The 18,204-nt window shown below is 65.0% G+C and overlaps 1 protein-coding gene and 4 non-coding genes across 5 annotated transcripts; 3 read left to right on the top strand and 2 right to left on the bottom strand.

Annotated features, from left to right (window-relative positions):
* Positions 1-31: 31 nt before the first annotated feature.
* On the top strand, positions 32-9,717 carry EIF2B4 (eukaryotic translation initiation factor 2B subunit delta). Its single transcript, XM_066995302.1, has 13 exons — positions 32-470; positions 567-610; positions 721-859; positions 1,282-1,491; positions 1,710-1,792; positions 2,025-2,116; positions 2,519-2,633; positions 2,957-3,033; positions 3,873-3,975; positions 5,031-5,158; positions 7,005-7,185; positions 7,286-7,466; positions 7,666-9,717. The coding sequence occupies exons 1-13, from the start codon at positions 32-34 to the stop codon at positions 7,866-7,868; spliced, it is 1,995 nt and encodes a 664-aa protein (XP_066851403.1). The 3' UTR covers positions 7,869-9,717.
* Positions 9,552-9,715, top strand: LOC136790615 (U1 spliceosomal RNA). Its single transcript, XR_010830904.1, has one exon. It is a non-coding gene; the product is annotated as a U1 spliceosomal RNA (small nuclear RNA).
* A 1,542-nt stretch (positions 9,718-11,259) lies between the features above and the next one.
* Positions 11,260-11,423, bottom strand: LOC136790614 (U1 spliceosomal RNA). The gene has a single exon (XR_010830903.1). It is a non-coding gene; the product is annotated as a U1 spliceosomal RNA (small nuclear RNA).
* A 4,287-nt stretch (positions 11,424-15,710) lies between these two features.
* Positions 15,711-15,874, top strand: LOC136790613 (U1 spliceosomal RNA). The gene has a single exon (XR_010830902.1). It is a non-coding gene; the product is annotated as a U1 spliceosomal RNA (small nuclear RNA).
* A 1,544-nt stretch (positions 15,875-17,418) lies between these two features.
* On the bottom strand, positions 17,419-17,582 carry LOC136790612 (U1 spliceosomal RNA). Its single transcript, XR_010830901.1, has one exon. It is a non-coding gene; the product is annotated as a U1 spliceosomal RNA (small nuclear RNA).
* Between the last annotated feature and the right edge of the window lie 622 nt (positions 17,583-18,204).

The raw sequence follows: 18,204 nt of genomic DNA, 5'->3' as shown, positions 1-18,204 counted from the left end.
CTCCGCGGCGCCGCCCCGCGGGGCCCGCGCGATGGCGCGGCCGAGAACCGCCCGCCGGGGCCGGCCCGCCCCGCCCCGCCCCGCCCCGCTCCAGCGCCCGCGGGCCCGGGGCCGGGGGCACCCGGCGGGGCCGGCGCGGCCCTCGCACGGCGGCTGCCGGGCGCCCGCTGCCACCCGGCGGTGCCCGGGCTGCCCCGGTGACCACCCCCCCCGGGGCTCCCGGCGCCGCCCCCCGTGCCCGGCGCCCCCGGCCCCGCCGCCCTCCGGCCGCCCCCGCGGGCCCGGCCCCGGAGCCCCCGCGGGGGGGGGGGGGGCGCGGCCCCGGGCTCGGGCACCGCGTGGCGTCACCGCGCGTCACGCGGCGGGCCGTGACGTCACGGCCGGGCAGGGCCGCGGAGCGGCGGCGGCGCCCTCCGGCCGGCAGGGGGCGCTGCGGGCGGGCGCCATGGCGGAGCGGGCGGCGCCGGGCGGTGAGTGCGGGGCGGCGGCGGGACGGGCCCCGCTCCTCGCGACCCCCCGGCCTCTGCCCCGCCGCCGGGGCCCCTCTCACGCTCCTCCTGTTCCAGGTGCGGGCTCCGAGGCTGCCGCGCCGGTGCCGGCCGCAGCGCAGGTGAGCGGGGCCGGGGCCGGGGCCGGGCGCGGGGCCGGGGCCGGGCGCGGGGCCGGGGCCGGGCGCGGGGCCGGGCGCGGGGCCGAGGCCGCATCACTGTGTGCCCGCAGGTCCCCGAGCTGTCCCGCGAGGAGAAGCTGCAGCTGCGGAAGGAGAAGAAGCAGCAGAAGAAGAAGAAGAGGAGCGAGAAGGGGCCGGCGGCGGAGCCCCCCGAGCAGGGAGCAGCTCCCGAGCCCGGGCAGCCCCGCGGTGAGCGCCCCCCTCCCCCCGCGGGGCCAGCCCCGTAGGGAACCCCCGGGCGGCGTCCTCTGGGCACCCCGAGCCCAAGCCGGGAGCATCCCCGGGCAGGGGAGGCCATCGCGGGACCGCCAGCGCGCCCCACCTCGCTGCGTGCCGGAGTTCTCCGTGCTCGCTCCCAGCAGGAACGTCTGCGTTCTTGCAGGGTTGGAGTTACAGAGAGGCCGGTTGCCTCCTCGCCTGGACCCGGGGCTGGCCTGATGGTCCCCGTGTCGCTGTACAGGCGTGGGGAGGTGCTGGCGAACACGGGGCTTAGTCCCCCACACCCCCCCCTTGTGCAGAGGGGTCTCCCCACCGCGGGCTGCCCCACGTGCGGGGCTGTATCTCCCAGTGACGGAGGCTGGGCACAGACATCCTCCTTCTGTCTCCTGCAGTCACTCCTCACCCCTCGTCCTCGCCAACCTTGGCCGATGGCCCCAGCGATGGTGAGAAGCCCACGGGGGGCAAGAGCAAAGCCGAGCTGCGAGCGGAGCGCCGGGCCAAGCAGGAGGCTGAGCGGGCCCAGAAGCAGGCCAAGAAAGCAGAGCTGGGCCAGGCAGCCACACCAGCCAAGCCCAGGCTGACCCCCACTGAGCCCCCAACTGGTAAAGATGTTGTCACAGCTGGGGTGCAGAGGGCAGGTGGGTGAGCAGGGAGGGAGTGGGCTGGGGTCCTGCAGGATCTGCCTGTCTGATCCTTGCGCCGTTCCCATTGTCCCTTTCCTTGGAACCCTTCGTTTCCTGAGTGTTGGGGCGGCATGGCTGAGCTGGGGGCTGCACCAGGGTGGTACTGCTTCACGCCACCCTCTTCATCGTTCTCACAGTGGTGAAGCGGCTGCCAGAGCACGTGCAGGTGGATGACCCTGCTGCCCTGAGGAAACTAGCCAAGAAGCTGGAGCGTCAGCAGGTAGGAGGAGGGCTGGGTAACAGGCTGCGTGCTACAGGGCAGTCGTGCCGCAGGTTTATGTGGTGCGGGTCAGGCTCATGCATGGTGGGGAGTAGGGCTTGGTCTCTGCTGGGCTGAGGAAACCTCTGGTGTGCCGCCAATAAGCACTGGGTGTGATCGGTGGTTCTGGAGTGAGCAGGGCTGTATGGCAGCCTTGAACAAGTAAGTCATCATCAGCGCTGTTTGATGACAGGTTCCTCTGAGGCAGGACTACGGCACCAAAGTCAACCTGTTTTCGCATTTGCACCAGTACAGCCGGAAGAAGCCGCTGACGCAGCAGATGAGGTATGTGGCCTCCCCAGCCCAGGCGCCTGGCAACCGCTTGGCTCTGCTTCATCTGGCTTGTCTGCAAAATGGCCCTAGTGAAGGGGTGTCCTTGTTCTGCATGTGGGATGGGCTTCATGGGGTGGATGGGGGCGGCCACTTCACCTGCTGCGAGGAGTAGCAGCAGGGGCAGCTAATGTCCTGCCTGTGAGAGGAAGAGCGCTGTCCTCAGGGAGTGCGGGGCAGTGGAACAGGGGCAGTGGGGTCGGCCTGATGTCTCAGGTCACAGAGCAAGCAGGGCTGGTCTGACAGATCTCTCCCTGGGGCATCCCTTGGACTGCTTGGGGAGGGGCCTGGCCATGGGTTAGTCTTTCCTGGGCTGTAGAGTACCAGAGCTGACAGTTCTCACCTTTGTCCCTGCAGCATTCCCTCCACAGTAATTCACCCAGCTGTGGTGCGCCTTGGCCTCCAGTACTCCCAGGGTATCATCAATGGTTCCAATGCCCGTTGCATTGCCCTGCTAGAAGTCTTCAAACAGGTATGTCAGAGCCCCATGCCCACCAGGCAGCAGGGGCATTGCACCAGGTGCAGGCGCCTCTTCCTGTTTCCTATCAGTCCTCTTCAGACCTCTTCCTTTTGGCCTGGGGTATCCATGCTGCCAGCTTCCTGTTCTGGTGCTGGAGCTGTTGCAGATTTGAGTTCCTGGAGCATCCTTTGCTCCCCTCGGAAAAGTGTGCCAAGCTGCACGCTTGTGTACACACTTGTGCCTGGTCTGCAGCCTCCTCAGAGAGGGTGGGCACATGCAATGCCTGGCCAGAAGGGGCAGATGCACTGAACTCACATTCTTTCTTATTGTTTCAGCTGATCCGGGATTACTCCACTCCCCCTAACGAGGAGCTGTCACGGGACCTGGTGGCCAAGCTAAAGCCACACATCAGGTGAGCAGTCTCGGTGCCAGGGCAGAGGGACTGAAGCTCCACTGAGTGTGGTCCATTGGCCGTCTCTTCGGGTTGCTGTTCTACCCAAGCTTTGGCTGGCTTTCCTGCGGCTCTGGTTCTGCCTCTCTGGCTACCATCCCCAGCCCAGCTGCATCCTCCCTCTCACCGTCATTGTCCTCCAGGCTACCCCAAAGCTAAATACATTTCCTGTCTTGCAACCCGGAAGGCCAACTATGTCCTGGGCTGCATTAAAATAGAGGTGGCCAGCAGGGAGAGGGAGGTGATTGTCCCCCTCTACTCTGCTCTGGTGAGACCCCAACTGGAATACTGCGTGCAGGCCTGGGGCCCCCAGCACAAGAAGGATCTGGAGCTCTTGGAACGGGTCCAGAGGAGGGCCACTAAGATGATCAGAGGGCTGGAGCACATCTATGCAGAAAGGTTGAGGGAACTGGGCTTGTTTAGCTTGGAGAAGAGAAGGCTCCAGGGAGACCTCATTGTGGCCTTCGAGTACTTCAAGGGAGCGTATAAACAGGAGGGGAAATGCCTGTTTACATGTGTTGGTAGTGATAGGACAAGGGGGAATGGTTTTAAACTAAGACGGGGGAAATTTGGGTTGGAAATTAGGAGAAAGTTTTTCACTTAGAGGGTGGTGAGGCTCTGGAACAGGTTGCCCAGGGAGGTTTTGGATGCCCCATCCCTGGAGGCATTCAAGGCCAGGCTGGATGCGGCTCTGGGCAGCCTGCTCTAGTGGTTGGCAACCCTGCCCAGAGCAGGGGGTTGAAAGTAGATGATCTTTAAGGTCCTTTTCAACCCAGGCCATTCTATGATTCTCTCTACAGCTTCCTGAACCAATGCCGGCCCCTCTCAGTCAGCATGGGCAATGCCATTAAGTTCCTCAAGAAGGAGATTTCGTGCCTACCTGACACCCTGAGAGAGGAGGAGGTAAGTGACCACGCATAAGCAGGCTCCAGCCCTCTGGTTGTAAACCCGGGGTGGAGGCACAGCCCTGGCGCAGTTCAGGCAGGGGGAGGTGACAGGATGCAGATAGAGAGCAGTGCTGCAGAGAATCCAGAAGGCTACTGGCCATGAGCGTCACCAGCCACAGCCTGAGAAGGGACTGCAGCCAGACCTGCTCCCCCTCTGCCTGCAAGCACAGTCGAGCAGGTTCCAAAGGGGCTGGGGTGCACCACAGCGAACACCAAACGTCAGTAGGCTGGTGGGACTGGAGCCCATCAGGACCAGGGATGTAAAACAGGAAGCTGCAGCAGGAGAAGCATGTGGTCACAATGAGCACAGCGCTCCACCACAGGCCTGGCTGGCAACCAGGCACCTATTGCAACTCTTGGAGGGCTGAAGGACTCCCAGAGTGGTCCAGCTGGCGCTGTCCACCACAGGGAGGCCACAAAGGCCACAGCACCTGGGCACCATGAGCTGTCCTTGCCCACCAGCACAGTCTGAGCATTGTTTGGCAGCATCAGTAATGTCACGGATGAGGAAGAAAGCGTTTTTCAATGCTCAGCTCTATCCTGCGCAAAAGGCTCTTCAGGAACCTCTTGGCTGTGGAGCAGGGGCAGGGTGGTGGCTGTCCATCAGGAGCTGTCCACCTATGTGACCTGTGGCCAACAGGCTGAGAGAAGTCAGGCTGGTGAGATCTGGGCAGTAAAATCTCTGTGGGGTGGACAACCAGAGTGACTGACCTGGGAGATGCAGGGGAAGCAACGAGCACAGCTGGGGAGGTCCTGATGATGGCTGGAAGTTACAGTGAGGTACTGTGGTGTGCTGGTAAGCTTGTACTGGATCAGGAGCAGGCCCCATGTGTCCCACAGAGCCTTTACTGCAGGGGAAGGTACCGTTCAGCAAACAGGCTGTCTGGGAGCAGGATGGGGCTCTCCACTTGCAGACAGTGCTGAGCCCACTGTCCTCCCGGGTGGCAAAGGACAGTCGAGTGGCTGCAGCGTGGCAAGGCCATGCTATATGTGATGGTACTGTCTCCCCAGGCAAAGGAGAAGCTGCAGAGCACTATCGACAACTATTTACGGGAGAAAATTGTTTTGGCAGCTGAAGCCATTTCAAAATCTGCCTTTGAGAAGATAAATGACCACGATGTCATCCTGGTGTACGGATGGTAAGAAGGGGCAGCCAGGCCACGAGGTGGAAGATAGAGCAGTGGAATGAACATAGGAAGCTCTTGCAAAAGCAATTTTTCAGTGGTGGGAGAATTTCAGCATTGTCCAAGAGGTAGGGAGGGTTTGTGGTTCTTGGTCCTCTTTTGCTGAAGGGGAAAATAGAGGCAGCAGCAAGAAATAAGCAGAGAGTGCGTAGTCAAGGGGTGTTGGTCAGAACTCAGCTGTGGTGGGGAGCACACACAAGGGAGAAGTTTATGACCAGTGGGATAGAACAGAGGATACGTGAGAATGTTGGGTTGAAGCAGAGCACGGCCCTGGGATCAGCCCTTGCTAACTGGATGAGAGAATATTGCTGAGCACTCTGCTTTTTCCAAAGCGCTAGCTGGGACTCATGTCCATCCTGGAAGACGGGCAGGTTGATGAGGTGGCGTCACGAGGCAGTGACAAAGCACTTGCTGCCTGGCGGCAGCTGGGGCAAACACCAGAGCACGCCGGCAGAGCTCAGTGGGCAGTGTTGGCTGGTGTGGCTGCGAGCGGGCATCCCTGAAGGGCCCCGCTGGGAGGGCGCTCTCCTGACCCTGTTCTGACTTCCCTGTGTGCTGGGACAGGCCATGTGCTGGGAGGGGTGGAACTCTCAGACTCATTAGAGGGGCAAGGAGGAAGGTCTGATCACAGAGCCTAATCCCAGTCTGTACTGATGAACGTAGCTGTGCGAATGTATAAGAACTCAGCTTGTGAATGCTCAAGTTTGTGCTGCTTTCCATTTTGAGTAAACCACACACCCAGACCTGTAGCATTGTAGTAGTGGACAACACCTTGACTGGCAGCAGGCCTAAGACCATTGCCATCAGCAAAGCCTATACTGAAGGCTCGTTAATGAGCCTTTCCTGTTCTTGTTCAGGGCTCAGCACTGTCCTCTGCTTGCATATGTCTAGAGTGAAATGTTTCAAGAAACCCAGATTAGCCATTTCTTAAATACAGAACATTTACAGAACATTTACAGAACGGCAGAGCAGCCTCGGCCGTTTACTGGCATTTTAAACAGACTGCAGCAAAGTCACGTGTCGGGAAGCAGAAATAAAGAAGCTTGTTCCTCCTTAGAGGGAGCATGTCCTGGAAAGTAAACGTGGAAAAGGGAACTAGATGCTGCTGTGGCAAAAGAGTCTGTGCGCGCTTCCTGGGTGATTGGCAGAGGAAAGAGCAGAGGCAGGCGCCAGTGTAGGCCTGGTGCATGATGAGGAGGAAATTTGGAAAGGGTTTGGAGGGGGAGCCCTTTGTTGTGGTTGTGGACAGGGGGAGGTCAGCACTGCTTCCAAAGAGTGCCGAGACATGGCTTTTCCCAGGGGGTGATTTTCTGTATGAAGACAGGGAGGGGGCCCTAGGAGTGTAGTGAGGTGGTGCCTGGAAGGATGGCACTGATAATGGTGAGGGCAGGCTTCAGCTCTGCCCAGACTTACCTCGAGGCAATGCCAGCCCATCAGGTATTTGGTGGGAGTCCGACTCCTGCCCCAGGTAACACAGACACGTCCTGGGATTCCTTTGGGCAGGATGTGCCTGGGGACCTGCCTGGCAGCACCCACTCTGCTACAGCCAGCCCTGGGAGTCAGGCACATTTAGGTGGGGCTGTCCCCCGGGCAAGACCCCGAGCTAACGCAGAACTCCTGCCCAGCTGGCACCTGGTGGGTACCACACTGCAGCCAGTGCCAAGGGACATCTTGGGCCTCTTGGCTGCATTTTGGGGCGATGCCATCAGCAAGCAACCTCGGCGTGGGTGGGCTGGGGCAGGCGCGTGGGTCGGGGAAAGCTCGGCCTGCCCGGAGCAGCCCATTGACCAGTGTCTGCCAGCTCGTCCCTGGTGAACCGCACGCTGTGTGATGCCCACATGCAGAAGGGCCGGGCTTTCCGTGTGATCGTGGTGGACAGCCGGCCGCGGCTGGAGGGCCGGGAGACACTGCGCCGGCTGGTGCGCAAGGGCATTCACTGCACCTATGTGATGATCAACGCCATTTCCTATGTGCTGCCTGAGGTGAGGAGTGAAATGGGGCCGTGCTGAGGGTGGTGGCAGGCCAGGGATGAGGCTGAAGCATGATAGAAGATGCTGACACATGCCTGCGCTTCTCCAACAGGTGTCCAAAGTGCTGCTAGGAGCCCATGCGCTGCTGGCCAACGGCTCAGTCATGTCCCGGGTGGGGACGTCCCAGATAGCGCTAGTCTCCAAGGCTTACAACGTGCCCGTGCTGGTGTGCTGTGAGACCTACAAGTTCTGCGAGCGGGTGCAGACAGATTCCTTTGTCTCCAACGAGCTGGGTATGGTTTCCGTCCCCTTCTTCCCACCCGGGATCTGCTCCCTCCTCCTGCGGCTGGGCAGTACAGGACATGCTGAACTGTCTTGTCATTCCTCTTCCTGAATGAGGGGGACCCCGGCCTTGGGAGGAACAGCTGCAAGGGGCTGGGGGCAGCAGCGCGGTCCCTCCCGCTGATCCCGCAGCTTCTCCTCTCCCCGCAGATGACCCCGACGACCTGATCGTGCTCCGCAAGGGGCAGGCCCAGCTGGGCGGCTGGTCAGAGAACAAGTCCTTGCGCCTCCTCAACCTGGTCTACGACGTGACACCGCCGGACCTGGTGGATCTGGTCATCACAGACCTGGGCATGATCCCGTGCACCTCGGTGCCCGTCGTCCTGCGCGTCAAGAACGTGGATCAGCAGTAGGGGCGGCAGCACGGACCCTAATAAAGCAGGCCCCGTGTTAACGCTGCGTGTCAGACTTCTGTGGTGCGGCAGAAGCCCCGTCGCCCCGCGTCATCCCAGGCTCGGCTCTGCGCTGTCCTTGGGCATGCAGTACTTCTGCCCAGCTCTGCCCTGCCCCTCTCCTCCTCCCGCGCCAGGCTGCGGCAGGGAAGGACCGTCCCCGTCCCCGTTGTCCGATAAAAAGTTCGGATTTGTCACCCGGCGTGCAGTGAGCCGATCCACGCGCTAGGTCAAGATGCTGCTTATTTCAGAACCGCACAAGCCCGGGTGCCAGCTGCTTTCCCACAGAGCTGGCACACCTAAGGATTTTCCGTGCCACTCTTTATGCAATGCCTTATCGGTCCCTTTACGTGTTTGTACCATCCCCTAGCCTCCGATCGCTTACGTCAGTGGCATACTGCTGACGGGACAGAGTCATTCCGTGCGTCCTCAGAGGGGAAGGGTCCCTCGTTGGGATGGGGTCTCCCAGCCTAGGGGTGTGATTTTTACTGTTGGAGTGGGACTAGTTCACGGACAGCTGGCGTTAGAATACTCCGGATCTTTGGTTTTCAGCCAACTGTTCACATCGTGTTGATTCGTGGCATATTTGAGGGAACATCAGGACGTTTCCCTCCAGAATGTCAACAGAACGGTCTTCCGGCTCAGCAGTTCCTCGGTTAATCATCCTTCAGACATCTCCAAGGCCTGGGTCATCCTGCCCTGTCCTTAAAGTACGAGCCTTATCTCTTTGGCACTAAACCAGAGCTAACCGTACGCCGGTATCACCCCGGGCCCCTCTTCCTGGACCCGCGGGAAGCGGTGCCGCGAGGGCGATGGCCCCTGGCCCGGGCTCCTCCGGCTGCAGGTCTGGCCGCCGGCCGAGCCGGGCCTGTGCGGGGAAGCCGGGCACCTCTGGCTCCTGCGACGGCGGGCGCGGGGTGCCAGGGCCGCTCCCCCCGCCGAGCCGCTCCCGCCAGAGGGACCCAGCGCAGGGCCCGGCCCGAGCAGTGGCTGGGGCTCTGGCACGGGGAGCGGGGCGTCCTCCCCGGTTCTGCGCCTCGTTCCCGTGCGGTACGGGCGGCGTCCATCGCGGCTGCCGGCAGCGACCGCGGTGTGCGGGACGCGCTTCCCCGGGAGCCGAGAACACGCGGGGCTCGCCTGGGGGGCCCGGGCAGGGCCCTCTGCGTGGGACGGGGCTGGGGGCGGGCGGCGCCCTGCGGGGGGGGCTCCCGGCTTCGGCCGGGCCCGCAGCACAGGGCCCGGGGCAACCGGGGCCCAGGCTGCTCCCGGGCCGGGCACCGCAAGCCCCAGCGCCGTGCTGCGGCGGGACCCGGGAGCGCGGGCACGGGGGCGGGGCCGCGGGGAGCCGGCGGGACGGGGCCTGGAGGCACGGGGGCGTGCCCATGCAGATCAGGGGGCGTGCCCATGCAGAGCAGGGGGGCGTGCCCATGCAGATCGGCGCCGCGCGGCATACCGGGACAAAACCCACACCACACGGCGCCGCGCGTGGCCCCGCGTGGGCGCGCGGCGGGCGCGGGACGTGGGCGCCGGGCGGGGCCGGGCGGGGCGGGGCGGGCGCGTCCGCGGCGGGCGTTGCGGGGCGCGTGTCCGTGTGGTGGGTGTGCGTGCGCGCGCGTGGGGCCGCGGCGTCGGGGAGCGGGAGGCATACTTACCTGGCAGGGGAGACACCATGATCAGGCAGGTGGTTTTCCCAGGGCGAGGCTCATCTCCTGCACTCCGGGTGTGCTGACCCCTGCGATTTCCCCAAATGCGGGAAACTCGACTGCATAATTTGTGGTAGTGGGGGACTGCGTTCGCGCTCTCCCCTGGTTCTGCGGTGCCAAAGACAGAGCTGTGCTGGGGGCGTTTCTGTTCCTTTGGGGGGCTCTGGCAGCGCCTGGCGGTCGCTCCCGGCCGCGGTTGGGCTCGTGCCCCGCGTGGGCTGCCCGGGGCCTGCCCGTGACGGGCCGCGGCCGCGGGGGTCGGGGTCCCGCTCCGCCCGGTCCCGCTGGACCGGCAGAGGCGCCGCTCGCTCGCTCGCACGGCCCGGAAGGCGGCCAGCCGGGCACAGAGGGCAACGATCGGCGCCAGCACCGAACGGCAGCGTGAGCGGAGCACCAGCTCACGACGAGCTCCCGATTTACCTGCTGGGAAAGGAGCGGGCGTGGGGCGTAGGGGAAGGTCCGCCAGGAGCCGCCTCCCCTCGCTGTGGGCCTGCGCCCACCGCCAGCCGCCCACACGCCGACGGCCCCCTGGTGCGGGGCTGCCCCGACGCCGGCTGCCTGGGGAGACGAGGTCTGAGCCGGTGCAGCTCCGCGGGGCAAGAACGTTCTGGGGAAAGAAACCCTTCCGGAGGGGCAGGAGGCAGAATTTGTGCGCCGTGGTATTCGGAAAGGGGCCTTAAAGAATCAGTCAACGGTACCTGTCAAGCTGCGGTAGAGAACTAACTTCTCCTTTTTTTGTTAGCTTTTTTTTTTCCCTTGATGATTTCACTTTTCATTCCTGTGACGGCTTGATTAACTCTGGATCCCAGAAGGATCCTGGGTGTTCCTCTGCCGGTGCATCACAAACTGGGGCGGGAGGCAGCCACGGACCCTGCTGGGCCCCGCAGGGCAGGAGCAGTGGAGGAAGTGCGCTTTTACTCTGCTGGGTTTTACGCGTGGTTTTACCCAGCTGGGCAGCCGAGCTCCACCTCAGCCGCTCTCTCGCTCCCCCTCCTCAAAGCGGAGAAAATACGATGCAAAGGGCTCGAGAGGTGAGATAAGGATGGGGAGATCACTCAACAGTTATCACGGGTAAAACAGACTCAGCAAAGGGAGATTAATAAAAGTTATTACCTATTACTGAGATGGAGCTGTGAGAAACAACAACAAAAAAGAAAGACACCTTCCCCTCAAGCAGCGCAGGGCGAGGGGGGCTGCGGTCAGTCCCTGACGCTTCGTCCCCGCCGCTCCTCCTCGGTCCCTCTCTGCCCCTGCTCCCCGCGGGGTCCCTCCCACGGGATGCCGTCCTTCCCGAGCTGAGCCTGCGGGGGCTGCCCACAGGCAGCAGCTCCTCAAGAACTGCTCCCGCACGGCTCCGTCCCACGGGGTCCATCCCCCAGGAGCAAACTGCTCCAGCACGGGGCCCCCACGGGTGGGCGGCAGCTCCCCCCAGGCCCCTGCTCCTGCGTGGGCTCCTCTCCGCGGGCTGCAGCTCCGGCCCGCCGGGGGCCCTCTCTCCCCGGGCCGCAGCCTCCTGCAGGCCCCATCCGCCCACGGCTGCCTCCTCGCGGCCTACCGACGGCCTGAGCCCGGCTCCGGCTCTCGGCGCGACCAACCCCGGCGACCTAACGGGAGCCCCAACCACGCATCTGTCTTTGGCACCGCAGAACCAGGGGAGAGCGCGAACGCAGTCCCCCACTACCACAAATTATGCAGTCGAGTTTCCCGCATTTGGGGAAATCGCAGGGGTCAGCACACCCGGAGTGCAGGAGATGAGCCTCGCCCTGGGAAAACCACCTGCCTGATCATGGTGTCTCCCCTGCCAGGTAAGTATGCCTCCCGCTCCCCGACGCCGCGGCCCCACGCGCGCGCACGCACACCCACCACACGGACACGCGCCCCGCAACGCCCGCCGCGGACGCGCCCGCCCCGCCCCGCCCGGCCCCGCCCGGCGCCCACGTCCCGCGCCCGCCGCGCGCCCACGCGGGGCCACGCGCGGCGCCGTGTGGCGTGGGTTTTGTCCCGGTATGCCGCGCGGCGCCGATCTGCGTGGGCACGCCCCCCTGCTCTGCATGGGCACGCCCCCTGATCTGCATGGGCACGCCCCTTGATCTGCATGGACACGCCCCCTGATCTGCATGGGCACGCCCCCTGATCTGCATGGACACGCCCCCTGATCTGCATGGGCACGCCCCCTGATCTGCATGGGCACCCCCCTCCCCCCCCCCCCCGATTTGCATGGACACGCCCCCCTGATCTGCACGGGGCACGCCCCCTGATCTGCATGGCCACGCCCCCCCCCCCCCCCCGATTTACATGGCCACGCCCCCTTGCCTCCAGGCCCCGCCCCTCAGCGCCCCGGCCGCCGTCCCCGCCGCAGAGGCGCAGCGGGAGGGGGGAGCTCCTTGGGCTCGGGCCCGGCCCGGGATGGCGGCGGCTGCGGCCGGGCGGTGCCGCACAGCCGTGGGGCGGGGAGCACGGGGCGGCGTGGGGCGGGACGCGGCGGGGCTGGGGCCGGGGCCCGGCTTCCGGAGCCGCGGCCGAGCCGCGCTCGGTGATGGGAGGCGGGCAGTCATTGCATTCTGCCTTTGCTCCCGCACGGCCTGTCCTGGTTTTTGTTCTTTTTCTTCAGCTAAACCGCCCCTGACGGGGAGCTCATCAGCAGCTGTTCACAGAATCACGGAATTGTAGGGGTTGGAAGGGACCCCAAGAGACCATCGGGTCCAACCCCCCTGCCAAAGCAGTTCCCTAGAGCAGGCTGCCCAGGCAGGCGTCCAGACGGGCCTTGAATATCTGCAGAGAAGGAGACCCCACAGCCTCCCTGGGCAGCCTGTCCCGGCGCTCCGTCACCCTCACCGGGAAGAAGTTCTTTCACATGTTGGTGCGGAACTGCCTGGGCTCCATTTTGTGGCCATTGCCCCTGGTTCTGTCCCCACAAACCACTGAAAGGAGGCTGGCCAAATCCCTCTGCCTCCCACACCTCAGGTATTTATACACATTGCTGAGATCCCCTCTTGGTCTTCTCTTCTCCAGGCTGAACAGCCCCAGGTCTCTCAGCATTTCTTCACAGAGGAGATGCTCCCAGCCCCGTATCGTCTTTGTGGCCCTCCGCTGGACTCTTTCCAGGAGACCCCTGTCTTTTCTGTACTGGGAAGCCCAGAACTGGACACAGTACTCCAGGTGAGGCCTGACCAGGGCAGAATAGAGGGGGAGGATCACCTCCCTTGACCTGTTGGCCATGCTCCTTTCAATGCACGCCAGGATCCCATTGGCCCTCTTGGCCACGAGGGCACACTGCTGGGTCATGGCCAACCTGTCGTCCACCAGGACCCCCAGGTCCTTCTCCGCAGAGCTCCTCTCCAGCAGGTCGTCCCCCAGCCAGTTCATGTCTCTAAGCAAAGCGTGCAGGTCTTCACCAAGGCCACTCCGTGCTGCACAGGGCTGGGGGCAGCCTGGGCTGGGGGAAGGCGTCGCTGCCCGCGTCAGGGGGCTGGGTGGTCTCTGAGGCCCCTTCCAACCCCGCTCTGTGATCCTCTGATCCCTGGGTTCTCGCTCAACCTGTGAGATTTTTTCCGTCACGTTCTCCCCCCCGTTCTCCTGAGGAGGGGGACCAAGCGGGCAGAATTCAGGTGGCCATCGGCGAGGAACCGCCATGCCTGCGCCCGTCCCATGTTTATGGCAGAGACACCCAAAGCAGCTCGCCGTGCACCCAAAGTGAGCTGCTCTGCGTGAGCCTCTGCGAGAGTGTCCCTGCAGGCTCTCGTGCAGGCAGACCGGGCTGCCCCCGGCTCCGTGACGGGGCCGTCGGTGACAAGCCCTTCCCGCCCGCCACGGGCCCGCTCCCGGTAGCAGCCGGGCACAGGTGGTGCCGGTAACCCCTCGCTCGGTGCCTTCCACAGCGTCCTGCTGGAGGAGCTGGCTGCTCGGGGCCTGCACGGGCGTACGCTTCTCTGGTAACAAACCGGCCGCGTGGCCGAGCCCAAAGAGTCGTGGCGAGTGGAGGTAAATCCAGCTGCAGGCCGGTCACTGGTGGAGTCCCCCAGGGCTCAGCGCTGGGGGCAGTTCTCTTCAGTGTCTTCATCAATGGTCTGGACGAGGGGATCGAGTGCACCCTCGGTAAGTTTGCAGACGACACCAAGTTAGGCACAAATGTTAATCTGTTCGAGGGTAGGAGAGCTCTGCAGAGGGATCTGGATAAGTTGGGGCCAACTGCATGAAGTTCAACAGGGCCAAGTGCCGGGCCCTGCACGTGGGGCACAACAACCCCCTGCAACGCTGCAGAAGAGCGACTGGAAAGTTGCCGGTGGAAAGAGAACTGGTGGTACTGGTTGATAGCTGGCTGAACAGGAGCCGGCAGCGTGCCCAGGTGGCCAAGAAGGCCAACGGCATCCTGGCCTGTATCAGGAACAGTGCAGCCAGCAGGAGCAGGGAGGTGCTCGTCCCCCCGTGCTCTGCTCTGGTGGGGCCGCACCTCGAGTGCTGTGCTCAGCTTTGGGCCCCTCACTACCAGAAGGACATCGAGGCCCTGGAGCGTGTCCAGAGCAGGGCTACAGAGCTGGTGAGGGGCCTGGGACACAAGTCCTGTGAGGAGCGGCTGAGGGAACGGGGGTTGCAGAAGAAGAGGCTCGGGGGGACCTTACTGCACTTTACCTTATAGGAGGCTGAAGCAAGGTGGGGATCGGGCTCTTCTCCCAAGCACCAAGTGACGAGACGAGGGGAAACGGCCTCAAGTTGCACCAGGAGATGTTTAGGACAGAAATTAGGAGACACTGCTTTACTGAGGGGGCTGTGCGGCGCTGGACCGGGCTGCCCAGGGCAGGGGTTGAGTCGCCATCCCTGGAGGTCTGCAGGAAACGTGTCGGTGTGGAACTGGTTTAGTGGGGGGCTCGTCACCGCTGCGCTGAGGGCTGGGCCAGCCGGTCCTAGGGGGCTTCTCCAGCCCGAACGGCTGGGACTGCTGTGGGAAAAATCTCAACGACTTTCTTCAGACAGGACCTTCTGTGGAGCTATTTCATTCGCGATTGCAATGGCGGGCGTCCTGCAAGCAGGAGCGCGCAGTAGCAGTTTGTCCCAACCTTACGTCCCCTATTGCCCGACACCTGGCTTCTCCCGTTTCCTCACCGGCTGCGTGCTGCAGGTTCACAGCCTACCCGACGCCCTTCTATACCGTACACGTACAATTTGGTTTGACCGACCATTACTTTCTCCTGTTCCTTTTTTTCCTTCTTCTCTCGTGACCAGAGGGCCCGCGACCTTTGCGTTTCCTGATGTCGCGCTGCTCACCGTTTTGCTTTGCCGTCCCCCTTATTTCGGGACAGCGGGGCCTTCCCCCCCCCGCTTAACACGCTCCCCACCGCCGTGCCGCACGACCCCTTCTGGCCAGGCGAGGTCGGCGGAGCTCCCCCCGCACAAGCTCCTTCCGCGCCAAACCCGCCGCTCCGTGCCTCTCGCTGCGCGCCTGCGGGCGCTGCTGCGGGCCGGTGCTCGCAAGACGCGGCTCTGGGGCTCGCGGGCGCCCCGCAGGGGCTCGTGCTCCGGCCGTGCCGCCTCCGGGACCTCACGCCCGCTTTCCCGGTCGCGGCCCGGCGCCGGCGGGGGGCACGGGCCGGTACCGCGGGCACCGACCCGGGGCAGCCCCGGGCGGGGCGGGGGCGGGGCCGGGAGGGGCCGGGCGGGGGCACCGCGGGGAGCGAGCGGGGAGGGGCGGGGCCGCGCCGGGCGCGCGGCTGGGGGCGGGGCGAGGGCTGCGGGGGCGGGGCCCCAGGAACGGCCAGAGCGGGTGGGGGGCGGGGCCATGAGGCACGGGGGCGTGTCCATGCAGATCAGGGGGCGTTGCCATGCAGATCAGGGGGCGTGTCCATGCAGATCAGGGGGGCGTGGCCATGCAGATCAGGGGGCGTGCCCACGCAGATCGGCGCCGCGCGGCATACCGGGACAAAACCCACGCCACACGGCGCCGCGCGTGGCCCCGCGTGGGCGCGCGGCGGGCGCGGGACGTGGGCGCCGGGCGGGGCCGGGCGGGGCGGGGCGGGCGCGTCCGCGGCGGGCGTTGCGGGGCGCGTGTCCGTGTGGTGGGTGTGCGTGCGCGCGCGTGGGGCCGCGGCGTCGGGGAGCGGGAGGCATACTTACCTGGCAGGGGAGACACCATGATCAGGCAGGTGGTTTTCCCAGGGCGAGGCTCATCTCCTGCACTCCGGGTGTGCTGACCCCTGCGATTTCCCCAAATGCGGGAAACTCGACTGCATAATTTGTGGTAGTGGGGGACTGCGTTCGCGCTCTCCCCTGGTTCTGCGGTGCCAAAGACAGATGCGTGGTTGGGGCTCCCGTTAGGTCGCCGGGGTTGGTCGCGCCGAGAGCCGGAGCCGGGCTCAGGCCGTCGGTAGGCCGCGAGGAGGCAGCCGTGGGCGGATGGGGCCTGCAGGAGGCTGCGGCCCGGGGAGAGAGGGCCCCCGGCGGGCCGGAGCTGCAGCCCGCGGAGAGGAGCCCACGCAGGAGCAGGGGCCTGGGGGGAGCTGCCGCCCACCCGTGGGGGCCCCGTGCTGGAGCAGTTTGCTCCTGGGGGATGGACCCCGTGGGACGGAGCCGTGCGGGAGCAGTTCTTGAGGAGCTGCTGCCTGTGGGCAGCCCCCGCAGGCTCAGCTCGGGAAGGACGGCATCCCGTGGGAGGGACCCCGCGGGGAGCAGGGGCAGAGAGGGACCGAGGAGGAGCGGCGGGGACGAAGCGTCAGGGACTGACCGCAGCCCCCCTCGCCCTGCGCTGCTTGAGGGGAAGGTGTCTTTCTTTTTTGTTGTTGTTTCTCACAGCTCCATCTCAGTAATAGGTAATAACTTTTATTAATCTCCCTTTGCTGAGTCTGTTTTACCCGTGATAACTGTTGAGTGATCTCCCCATCCTTATCTCACCTCTCGAGCCCTTTGCATCGTATTTTCTCCGCTTTGAGGAGGGGGAGCGAGAGAGCGGCTGAGGTGGAGCTCGGCTGCCCAGCTGGGTAAAACCACGTGTAAAACCCAGCAGAGTAAAAGCGCACTTCCTCCACTGCTCCTGCCCTGCGGGGCCCAGCAGGGTCCGTGGCTGCCTCCCGCCCCAGTTTGTGATGCACCGGCAGAGGAACACCCAGGATCCTTCTGGGATCCAGAGTTAATCAAGCCGTCACAGGAATGAAAAGTGAAATCATCAAGGGAAAAAAAAAAGCTAACAAAAAAAGGAGAAGTTAGTTCTCTACCGCAGCTTGACAGGTACCGTTGACTGATTCTTTAAGGCCCCTTTCCGAATACCACGGCGCACAAATTCTGCCTCCTGCCCCTCCGGAAGGGTTTCTTTCCCCAGAACGTTCTTGCCCCGCGGAGCTGCACCGGCTCAGACCTCGTCTCCCCAGGCAGCCGGCGTCGGGGCAGCCCCGCACCAGGGGGCCGTCGGCGTGTGGGCGGCTGGCGGTGGGCGCAGGCCCACAGCGAGGGGAGGCGGCTCCTGGCGGACCTTCCCCTACGCCCCACGCCCGCTCCTTTCCCAGCAGGTAAATCGGGAGCTCGTCGTGAGCTGGTGCTCCGCTCACGCTGCCGTTCGGTGCTGGCGCCGATCGTTGCCCTCTGTGCCCGGCTGGCCGCCTTCCGGGCCGTGCGAGCGAGCGAGCGGCGCCTCTGCCGGTCCAGCGGGACCGGGCGGAGCGGGACCCCGACCCCCGCGGCCGCGGCCCGTCACGGGCAGGCCCCGGGCAGCCCGCGCGGGGCACGAGCCCAACCGCGGCCGGGAGCGACCCCCAGGCGCTGCCAGAGCCCCCCAAAGGAACAGAAACGCCCCCAGCACAGCTCTGTCTTTGGCACCGCAGAACCAGGGGAGAGCGCGAACGCAGTCCCCCACTACCACAAATTATGCAGTCGAGTTTCCCGCATTTGGGGAAATCGCAGGGGTCAGCACACCCGGAGTGCAGGGGATGAGCCTCGCCCTGGGAAAACCACCTGCCTGATCATGGTGTCTCCCCTGCCAGGTAAGTATGCCTCCCGCTCCCCGACGCCGCGGCCCCACGCGCGCGCACGCACACCCACCACACGGACACGCGCCCCGCAACGCCCGCCGCGGACGCGCCCGCCCCGCCCCGCCCGGCCCCGCCCGGCGCCCACGTCCCGCGCCCGCCGCGCGCCCACGCGGGGCCACGCGCGGCGCCGTGTGGTGTGGGTTTTGTCCCGGTATGCCGCGCGGCGCCGATCTGCATGGGCACGCCCCCCTCTGCTCTGATCATGGGCACGCCCCCTGATCTGCATGGGCACGCCCCCGTGCCTCCAGGCCCCGTCCCGCCGGCTCCCCGCGGCCCCGCCCCCGTGCCCGCGCTCCCGGGTCCCGCCGCAGCACGGCGCTGGGGCTTGCGGTGCCCGGCCCGGGAGCAGCCTGGGCCCCGGTTGCCCCGGGCCCTGTGCTGCGGGCCCGGCCGAAGCCGGGAGCCCCCCCCGCAGGGCGCCGCCCGCCCCCAGCCCCGTCCCACGCAGAGGGCCCTGCCCGGGCCCCCCAGGCGAGCCCCGCGTGTTCTCGGCTCCCGGGGAAGCGCGTCCCGCACACCGCGGTCGCTGCCGGCAGCCGCGATGGACGCCGCCCGTACCGCACGGGAACGAGGCGCAGAACC

The sequence above is a fragment of the Anser cygnoides genome, chromosome 3, assembly GCF_040182565.1.
Source record: "Anser cygnoides isolate HZ-2024a breed goose chromosome 3, Taihu_goose_T2T_genome, whole genome shotgun sequence".
Taxonomy (NCBI): Eukaryota; Metazoa; Chordata; class Aves; order Anseriformes; family Anatidae; genus Anser; species Anser cygnoides.
The sequence above is the reverse complement of the archived record's forward strand: the minus strand, read 5'-3'. Positions and strand labels throughout refer to the sequence as shown.